Consider the following 11,494-nt stretch of genomic DNA (forward strand, 5'->3'; position numbering starts at 1 on the left):
TTTTGCGCCTACGCCCTTAAGGTTAATTAATATTTATAACTAAAAATTAAACACAAAATTTTCAATTATTTGGTTTATTAACGGAAAATCAGTACAGTTGTTGATGACAATTGGTCATTAGTACTCTACACAGCCAGACTATTCCAGTAGCCTTTCAAATGCTAGTAATACTCTGTATAAAAAAGAAATAAATTATTTACAAAAATAAGGAATGAGAGAAATTGTCATTTGAACATATTACAACACATGCTCTTTAAATGAATGCATTTAATCTACTTCTTCCATACGGGAAGCATCTTCTCCATCACCAGCCTCGGCAGCAGGAGCTTCGCCAGATGGGGTTTCTTCAGTAAGCATAGATTCTTCTTCATCAATGCCCAAACCAAGTTTGATCATTCTGTAGATTCTAGATGCGTGTACTTGAGGTTCATCCAAAGTAAAACCAGAGCTAAGGAGGGCAGTCTCGAAGAGCAAGATGACAAGATCTTTCACAGCCTTATCATTTTTATCAACTTCTGTCTTCTGTCTAAGGTTTTCAATGATGGAATGGTCAGGGTTGATTTCTAGGTGTTTCTTGGCTGCCATGTAACCCATAGTTGATGTGTCACGGAGAGCTTGGGCTTTCATGATACGTTCCATGTTAGCAGTCCATCCATATTGTGAGGTTACAATACAGCATGGAGATTCTACTAAACGGTTAGATACCACAACCTGAAACAAAGAATATATTTTAAGTTTTCTTTTCTTTAAAAAATGATGTTTACAAAAAAAGATTTAAATGGATGAATGAATTAATGATATATTTAACCTTTTGACTGCCACCCACAAAAAGATGTTTTTCTCCATATGCCAGCGAAATATTAGACCCATAAGATGAATCATATGAAGAACACAAGAGTTGCATTGCCAGCACATAAACAAAGTTTGTCCAAATGTGAGAGGAACGTTGCTGGCAGTCAATAGGTTAACTAGGAAAGATTTGAAAAATTAGGTGGAGAAGCAATGTGGTTAAAATTTACAATCAGATGGATTGAATGAAATCTTCAAAATGATTTATGTTGGGCAATTAAAAAAATAAATGTTTAGTAACAAAAAGATGGACACAACAATGGGACTGAACCACAATTGTTGGTGGAATGAAAATTACATTTCTGAATTAACTATTGTTTAACGTTTAGATTTCCACTCAGGAAATCGTCCTCAGAATGACAAAATATGGAATTTTAGGCAAAATATATGAACTCACTTGGTTAAGAGGAACAGCAGATCTCTGTGGATGAGACAGTACAAAAACAGGTATGGAAAAGAAAATATGAAGACCACACGGAAGAAAGGCGAAATGTCACAATAAGGTTAATTCGAGAAAATTGAATTTGAAATTGAAACCGTTCGCCTTTCTTCCCTGTACGAAGAATTTTATAACGTGTTTTAAGCTATGAGGATTCGTCTTTTTCCCATGTTTGAATGACTCCCATAAAACTACTACTAAAAACCTACATATTGCTGCTCTGAACCAAAAATAATAAAAATTGACATTTCGTCTATCTTCCGTGTTGTCTTCATATGTACCAATTGAGACATAAAATTTTATCAACCTTTTGTGGAATAAAACCAAAATTTCAGAAACATATAGGACCGGTTGTTCGAACGTTAATCAAAAATGATCATTATCAAATATTTAATTACTGTCACCAACTGTCAATGTCAACTTTGTTTGGGTTGCTGAAAACATAATTATTGATTACAATTATGAAATTAGTTAATCAATTATGTTAATAATTGTTATGTTAATTGAGTAACTAATCTCATAATTATAATCAATTATGTTTTCAGCAACCCAATCAAAGTTGACATTGACAGTTGGTGACAGTAATTAAATATTTGATAGTGATCATTGTTGATTAGCGTTCAAACAACCGGCCCTTATTTTCACACCCATTTAGTAAATGATTAATTCTTTTATATTTTAAAAATTTGAATGAACTACAGTCGGAAAAATGAAAGAATACCCATGAACGATCATAACAATGTGATCGATCATTCATGGGTATTCTTTCATTTTTCCGACTGTAAATATAATAAAATTTGTATACTGAATTCGCTCTACCGAGATTCACTTTGACACATTCGGAATAAATAGGAAACATACAACACAAAAATTCCTACCTCACACTATTAACTGCTAAAATCAACTTAATCTTTCATTAAAAAGAAGAATATTATTAGAAATAGTGGGAGTGTCTACTAATCCCAATTTTGTGGAGTTTATTTCTACCAAATATTTTTATTTTGTACAATAAATAATTTTGTCATTTGTTGTCAATACATTATAATGGTGTAAATAAATAATTATTTATTGGCGTAAGGTTTATGTTATTTTTATGTCTGTTTACTATTAATAATACTGACCATGAGCAGGTGCATTGGTTGTGTAGAATTTCCACTCACTTCTGACAACTGAACTTCCCAAAAAAAGAAATTAACTAATGTCAGTGTCGAAGTGAATCTCGATAGAGCAAATTCAGTATATCTGTCAAAACCTATAAACCCATTTAGTGAAGAGAATTAGAAGAATGCAAAAGTAAGAAAAACAGATAGGCTAATGATTTAACACATTCATGGACACGCTGTCATTGTATACAGACATGTTTTCTTATGGAGTAAATCGACTTCATATGCAGTCATGACCATGAATTTGTTAAGTAAACAGGCATTTAAGGGCGTAGGTGCGATATTTCGGCTCCAATGCTTTTTAAATGTATTGTACTTTCTCGAATCCTCAGAAAACTAATAATTTTTAAAAATTTAAATGCAGAATTAGAGATCCCTGTAATTTATTAAAATAAACATTACAGAAGTTTTCAGTGACTTTCCACCCTTGGTATAACAATCTCATTTTGCATTTAAATTTTTCGTTTTCTCCCGATTTGAAATAATGAATGCATTTAAAAAGCATTGGAGCCGAAATTATGCGCCTATCCTTAAGTAAATGATATTTTTATATTATAAAAACTTACCTTTTCAACTTTGTTATCAAGGATGCTCTTCATAACTTTGCAAAGACCTTCATATTTGGCCTTATCATCTTCACGTTTCTTCTTCTCTTCTTCATCTTCAGGTAATTCGAGACCTTCCTTGGTGACAGAGACAAGAGTTTTACCATCATATTCCTTGAGTTGTTGAACTACATATTCATCAATGGGTTCAGTCATGTATACTACTTCAAAACCACGCTTCTTAACACGTTCAACAAATGCAGAATGTGCTACTTGTTCTTTGTTCTCGCCAGTGATATAGTAGATGTGTTTTTGGTTTTCCTTCATTCTGCTGACATAGTCTTTTAGTGAACAAGCTTCATCTCCACTGGCAGAGGTGTGGTAACGCAATAAGTCAGCAAGTTTGGCTCTGTTTTGTGAATCTTCGTGAATTCCTAATTTGATGTTCTTCGAGAATTGTTCATAGAATTTCTTCCATCCATCTTTGTCCTCAGTAAGCTCTTCAAAAAGTTCCAGACATTTTTTAACTAAATTTTTGCGGATGACCTTAAGAATCTTATTTTGTTGCAACATTTCTCTTGAAATGTTTAGAGGTAAATCTTCAGAGTCTACTACTCCCTTAATAAAGTTAAGATATTCTGGGATAAGGTCTTCACAGTTGTCCATAATGAAAACTCTGCGTACATATAATTTGATGTTGTTCTTCTTCTTCTTGTTTTCAAACAAATCAAAAGGTACACGACGAGGAACAAACAATAAAGCTCTAAACTCAAGTTGACCCTCAACACTAAAATGTTTTACTGCTAAATGGTCTTCCCAATCATTTGTCAATGATTTGTAAAATTCACCATATTCTTCTTGGGTTATATCATCAGCATTTCTTGTCCAGATTGGTTTGGTTTTGTTTAGTTCCTCATCTTCAGTGTACTTTTCTTTAATAGTTTTTTTCTTTTTCTTTTTCTCATCTTTTTTATCTTCATCTTCATCCTCTCCTACATCTTCAATTTTAGGTTTATCTTTGTCTTCCTCTTCTTCCTTCTTTTCTTCTTCTGCTTCATCATCACTTAGTTCCTTTTCCCTTTCTTTTTCTACAAGCAATTTAATGGGGTAACCAATGAACTGGGAGTGTTTCTTTACAATCTCCTTAATTTTATTCTCTTCTAAAAATTCAGTTTGATCCTCTTTGATGTACAGAACAATTTTTGTACCACGTCCCAATGGTTCTCCAACATCTGGTCTTATTGTGAAGCTACCTCCTGCAGATGATTCCCAAATGTACTGTTCATCATCGTTATTTTTTGATACAACCACTACTCGATCAGCAACTAAGTAGGCTGAGTAGAAACCTACACCAAATTGACCAATCATACTAATATCAGCTCCAGCTTGGAGGGCCTCCATGAATGCCTTTGTTCCTGATTTTGCGATTGTACCAAGGTTGTTAACTAAATCTGCTTTCGTCATACCAATACCAGTATCAATGATGGTTAAGGTTCCTTCACTCTTGTTTGGAACAATTTTAATGTGCAAATCTTTTCCAGAGTCGAGACAGGATGGATTTGTGAGTGATTGGTAACGGATCTTATCCAAGGCATCTGAGGAGTTTGAGATCAACTCTCTAAGGAAGATTTCTTTATTAGAGTAGAATGTGTTGATGATCAAACTCATCAGCTGAGCGATTTCAGCCTGGAAGGCGAAGGTCTCGACATCTGCGCTTTGAGTTTCTTCAGGCATCTGGAACAAAATGCTTAATTTAGATCTAATAGGTTAACACAATTAATTTGGGAAGCATTTATAGGCAATAACAACATTTGGTTATAATTATTCAACCAATAAGTCAACACAAATAAGCTGCTTGGTAATAATTTCTTAACACATTCTCAGCCACGATTGTATATGCAGACACTTTTGCTGTACTCCCATTTTGCATAGATCACTGGCTACTGCGTCCTTCCATCTCTTTCTTGGACGACCAACCGAGCCTTCCCAGAATGTAGCGTTCAGAAGTCCATCCCCAACCATTAAAATATTTTGAACATGTTATGAGAGTAAACACAGAAAACATGAATACTTGTTATACAAGGAAAGCTAGAAGATCATGAGGAGGACCCTAATGAGATGTATCAACCAAATTACAGACACATCGTCGGTCTAAATCGCAAATTGCCCAAGTCCATTTTTTGTGAAAATTGTTTTTTGGTTTCATCTAGTAGTAGACGGTAAAAGCTACCGTCCGACAATTCCCACAAGTGCAATTATTATTTTATTTCACGGAAATTTCGCTAAACGAGTTATTTTACTCATACGACATAGGCAAACTCCACACTTTTTTGCCTCTCCTGTAAAATTTTCAATTTGTGACTTAGACAATTTGCGATTTATACCAACGATAAACAAAAGACCTATGTACGAGTTAAAGGAAATGACCAGAGACCATGGACCTATAAACACAGATGGACTCAGCTATTTACATAAAATTGTGAAGCCAAAATTATTTGAATAGGTCACAATCTAAGTACCTTCACATGTTGTCACGTATTTTTATTAAAATTTCTTATTCGCGTATCGCTGAAAATGTTACTCTTTTATGTCGTGTCTACAGATGCTATCAAACTAAAATAATAATTGTTCAGTTATATTAATTTACATATTGAATGGTAATTAAAATATCAAGTGTTCATATCATTGAATAATAGATATCAACCAATTATTGTATATGTAGAAGCATTGAAACTATAAATAAATGGCAACGGTGTTTGCATTTCTGTCTACAAACGTCCATGTCAAATATTCCATGTTTGTTTACTTTTTAAGGTAATTGAGGAAAAGTTGTTTTTCGCTATTTTGGCTATATTCTGAGTGATATTTTGTGAAAAGTGAAATAAACATACATAATAATGGTGCTACAGTGTTGCATTTGCAAAAAAAAACTTAACATTTATATCCGGATCTTTCATTTCATTTGTAAGTACTGTTTATTTACTTTATAGAAGGATGAGGAAGTCTGTTTACATTTTGAAATATGTCTTTCATAGGCGTACCATTGGGTCCTTCATATTAATGTATTGAACAAGATATTAGTTCATTAAATTATATATTTTTAAATTGTAAGTAGACATCATCTGATTTAAAAAGATCTGTTTAGTAGCTTTTTAATTTGATATTTCTCATGCATTCAAATCAATTAGTGAAATGAATAAAAAAATATTTATTTTTCTATGTAGGTTTCCAAATAATATTGACGATCGAACTATTTGGGTAGCAAATTTAGGAGAAAACATAAAGATTTCAAAATATTTCCTAAATATTTATACAAAAAACCATTATCCCCTAAAACAAAAGAACAGTTTTTCAGTTATTTAGATGTTCTTAAAGAATATATAATCAATCTATCCTATAGGTTAGTTAATATTTTAGAAACCAGAAGAAAAACTGGATTTCTAGGATTTGTTGTCTGTAAAGAGAGTCTGAAAGGTCTATATGATACTTATTTGGTGAAAAATTTGAAAAGTATGTTTTAATACATTATCAAATAGCCCAGTCCGGATAGCATTTGACCTTGCATTACGAGCTGCCCCAAATTTTATTTCTCTAATTGTTAGTGGGTGTCAATAGTAGTGTAAATTTAAATCTCGACTAAATTCCGCCGTTGCGTTCGCCGCCATCTTGATTTTAAACGAGAACCGCTTTTGCTCAATATCTCCGCCATTTTCAACTTTTCGACAAAAAGTGTAGAAACTGAAATTGTCGAAAATGCGATTTTCTATAATTTCGTTTATTATAATTTTTTTCGTGCGGTCGATATTTTCCGAGTTATGGGGGGAAAATAGTGACAGTTTGAGCATAATTAATGAATTATTGGATTATCTCGTTTATTATCGTTTTACAACAAATAAGTACCTATACAAAAATGAGGAGAATTATATTTTGTACGATTTTAATTTTTTTTATTTTTTTGATAAAATCAATATTTAAGGTAGTACGTATCCGGTAAAGGTGCGAGCGTAAGACCTGATTGATTTTATAGCAATTGTTTTTGTTCAATATCTCCGCCATTTTCAACATTTCGACAAAAAGTGTAAGGGCTGAAATTGTTGCAATTACGATTTACTACAACTTTTCGAGAGAACCAGTGGCGGGTCTACGTGGGGGGAAATGAGGAAATTCCCCCAACAGAGCCCAAAATTTAAAAAAAAATGTTGAAATATAAAAATACAGTAGAACCCCGTAAATCCGAACCCCGCGAATCCGAACTTTCGGCAAATCCGAACCAACGGAAAGTGAAAAAATTTAAAAATTCAAGACAAAAACTTAAAAACATGTTTATTATACAGAGTAAAGCCAGAATATTGGACAATGTAGGATTACTAGGACTTTGACATTTAAAATTTCTTAAAAATAAATATTATACTTTAATATATAGGTTTATAAAGTGTTTTAAACACAAACTTACTTTGGTTCTCTCGTAGTCAACTTGAGTCCAAAAATATTGTCCACACTCTTGCGAGAACGTTTGGCTACTCAAAATCACAATGAACGCTTTGAACTACTAGTTAAGGCTAACTTTCGGATAATCCGAACTTTTCGGAATCCGAACAGGCTGTCCCCCCAATTAGTTCGGATTTGCGGGGTTCTACTGTATGTTAGCTGACATGAAACTTAAAATATCGACAGGCAACTTCAACCCATAAAACCGGCTAGTTAATAAAATTAAGTGACATTAATGCATATAAGTTATTGTTATTATGTATGTCTCTTATGTACTTACTTTGGTTGGTGTTTCATTGGGAATTTCAAAAACTTTATAAAATATAATTCTCTTTATTTTTGTTTATATACAGTGATGTCGTAAAGTTCATAATAAATGAGACAATTCAATAATTATACTTCCCCTCCGCTTCCACTATTTTTCCCTTTAACTCGGAAAATATTGATCGCATAAAAAAATTGTGAAAAAGAAATTGTAGGAAATTGCATTTTCCAACAATTTTAGTTCCTACCTTTTTGTCGCAAAGTTGAAAATGGCGGAGATACTCAGCAACAACGGTTCTCCTTTAAAATCAATATGGCGGCTAATGCAACCGCGGAATTCAGTCGAGATTTTAAATTTACACTAATATTAATCTCCCCTAAAGGAGAGAATTATAAAATTTGGTGCATCTCGGAAGCAAGATTCAATTCAGTAATTATGCTCCCCCCACCACTTTTTACTATTTTCCCACTTAACTCGGAAAATATCAACCGCATAAAAAAATGTTAAAGAGAAATTGTAGGAAATCATATTTGGAAAATTTTAGTTGAAAATGGCGTAGATATTGAACAAAAACAATTGCTTTTAAATCAATCAGGTCTTACGCTCGCGAGATTACCGCATACGTACTACCTTAAATGTTAATTTTAGCAAAAAAAATGAAAGAAATCAAAATTGTTTAGAATTTAATTCTCTCCATTTTTGTATAGGTACATTTTTGTCGTAAAACTAATAATAAACGAGATAATTCGAGATAATAGAAATGATAGAAAATCACATTTTTAACAATTTTGGTTCTCATACTTTTTATCGAAAATTTGAAAATGACGGAGATATTGAGCCAAAACGGTTCTCGTTTAAAATCAAGATGGCGGCTAACGCAACGGCGGAATTTAGTCGAGATTTAAAATTTACACTACTGTTGACCCCCCTAAAGATTAGAAAAATAAAATTTGAGGCAGTTCCTAATGCAAGGTTAGGCTTGTTATTCGTCTAACCCGACTGGACTACAATAAATGTAGGTAGGTACTTTAATTTGACCAATGTATGTTTTTTAATTGATTTGTTTTATCATAGTATTATTTGATACGTATTAAAAAATTAACTTGAGCTTAACTATATTGACATTATATTAATTTTAATAACAAATAAAATTGTTTTTATTTTTTCTATAAAAACGTGATTGTTAATATTTATACTCTGTTTTTTTTAATTAAATTCTTTGAACGTGTTTTTATAAATTATTACTACTTCCAATTATTATTAACGCCTGAATTATTATCCCCACGAGTAATAATTCAAGCACGCTTATGCTCATTGAGGAAGCGTCACATTCTATCGATACCCGTTTTACTCCCCTTTACCCTCTGGCCCAGGAGTACCGAAGCTTCAAAACAGTGTGTATTCAAGGTATGGTATTGCTGAGTCCATCTGTGTTTATACGTCCATGCCAGAGACAGATCTTTGGAGATAGACAATGACATCACAATGATCATAACACTACCTCCTGGTGGTCAGGGTTGAAGAGAGATAATATAGAAACTATAGGAGAATAACACTCCTTATCCCTTTCTGTGCAAATGTCATTCGCTTTTAAAATCACGGGCACATGACATCCTTTGATGCCATCTGCACAGACACAAACTATGTACTTTAGTATGGTAAAGGATGGCAACCAACAATTCAGTTGATAACTCTAGCTTTAGAGTAGTGGATGAATTCACATACTTAGTCGTTAATCAGCAAATGTCATAACAGAAGAAATCAAATTATGGCAAACGCTAATTATGGCAAACACTAATTCTAGCAAGTGCTATTTTAGGCCAAAACTAGGCACATAACATATATTTAAGACTGAACGGAAGGAAGGAAGACCTGGGGAAAACACTTGGCAAGATCACAGGCGTATGTACAACTGTTCTAGACGAATCCTAGTTGACATAAACGGAAAGGAGACAAATGCTTAGATAGAAGGATGGTTTTAGTTGCTATGTTCATAACCCTTATACTGCCAGTGCTGACATGAACTGGAAACATAGACAATCTCATTTGTATGTAAAATTGAAATACTCAGTTGTATCTATGGCAAAATGTCATCTGGATGAGGTAAGTATGAGATACCACAACTAGTGATATATCCCATAAAAATAGGAAAACATGGGGGCAAAACTCTTTGCAAGATCACAGAAGTATAACTGTCCTTACATGAAGCCTAGTTGGCAGGAGAGAAGTAAACAAAAAGGAGGCAAACACTTATTTCGAAGGATGGTTGTAGAAGATGCTATAATATACAAAACCCTTACACTGTCAATGCTGAACTGGAAACATGGACTGATGAAAGCCTGCTCATATTTGAACGAAGGGTCCTGCAAGGAATATTCGGTTGTATCTATGGCAAAATGGTATCTTGAGGAGGTACAACTACTACAAACATATTAGGTGGTAAAGACATGATATATTTCATAAAAATAGGAAGACATAGGGGGGTCAAGCCACTTGGCAAAATCAGAGAAGTAGATACTTTTAGACAAATCCTGGTGAACAGGAGAGAAGTTGACAGAAAGGTGAAGGATAGTGTAGAAGAAACTACAGAAATAGGTACAACCAAACAGTAGTACAACCAAACTAGCAACCAAACTTGCCAATGGATAGAGCGGCCTGAGGAAATAAAAGAATGAAAGGAAGAGGCTCTATTATAGGCCGATATTCATAATCAATATAAAGTGATCTGCAATAGCACATACGAAATCAATATCAAAGATATAAAATTACATAGTGGAAACTAGGCCATAAACACTATTTTAACGGAAGACATGAACTGGTCTAAAAATAAAATGCATAGCCATGAGGCTCTCTGTGACGGCCTCCACGTGTTTATAAATGTAACATTTTACTATTCTAGTTCATGAATATACCTAAATTTGCTTATATTTAATTTAAAAGAAACGAATTGTTTTAAAACTGGAAATCGACAAAAACCTTAGATTACGTTCATAAAAATGAGTTTTCATGATTTTTCCAGATAACGAATTTGTCTGCCGGTAAGTTGCTTTTGATGTTTTTATAATACGAACAAAAATTATAAAATATATCGAACTAAAGAAGAAATTACTTACTTTGGACTAGTTTTTTCACAAAATATCCACAAGTCACAATGTAAAAACCGCTTTGAAATAATTTTCTGCTTTGGAAATTCACTTCCGCAAGTGACGTTCGCTGTCTCAGCGTAAATTTTAAATTGAAGCGGATGCGGCATTGTCGTGCGCTTTTATAGCCTACTCGATTCCAGAATATTCGAGAACGTTTGGAAGCTTTTCGAAGGCACGAAACGGTCAATAAGTTGAGACAGAGATATGTTCTGTCTTGGTTTATTTCCGTTTTCGAGAGCGGTAATTTCAACTGAATATTCTGGAAGGTTTTGTTTTTACAAGAATTATCTAGAATTACATGATTTTAAGAGCATAATTATTAGAATTTAATAAAATAGTTAATGATTTGCCTTCCTAATTATCTAAAATCAATCATTTGAATAAAAATTGGTGTTTTATTCAATTTTCTTCTTTTTAAATACAAATTTTGAATGAAAATCTTCGCTAACATTGTGAATGTTTCGTATGTACAATAAATTATTTGGATTTTCACGTAAATACATGTTTTCAAAAGTTATAGGTACTGTTTTCTATAATTCAAATCGGTTTTATAATTATATAAACAAATTCCTAGGTAGCTTGTAGCAACTGTGAAGGGG

General features: G+C 33.0%; 1 protein-coding gene across 1 annotated transcript; it reads right to left on the reverse strand.

Annotated features, from left to right (window-relative positions):
• Window positions 1-58: 58 nt before the first annotated feature.
• LOC114332956 (heat shock protein 83) lies at window positions 59-11,027 on the reverse strand. The gene is made up of 3 exons (XM_028282763.2): window positions 10,863-11,027; window positions 3,018-4,730; window positions 59-711 (listed from the first exon to the last, which is right to left on the reverse strand). The coding sequence occupies exons 2-3, from the start codon at window positions 4,728-4,730 to the stop codon at window positions 268-270; spliced, it is 2,157 nt and encodes a 718-aa protein (XP_028138564.1). The 5' UTR covers window positions 10,863-11,027; the 3' UTR covers window positions 59-267.
• Window positions 11,028-11,494: the final 467 nt, after the last annotated feature.

Source organism: Diabrotica virgifera, chromosome 7 (assembly GCF_917563875.1).
Source record: "Diabrotica virgifera virgifera chromosome 7, PGI_DIABVI_V3a".
Classification (NCBI taxonomy): Eukaryota; Metazoa; Arthropoda; class Insecta; order Coleoptera; family Chrysomelidae; genus Diabrotica; species Diabrotica virgifera.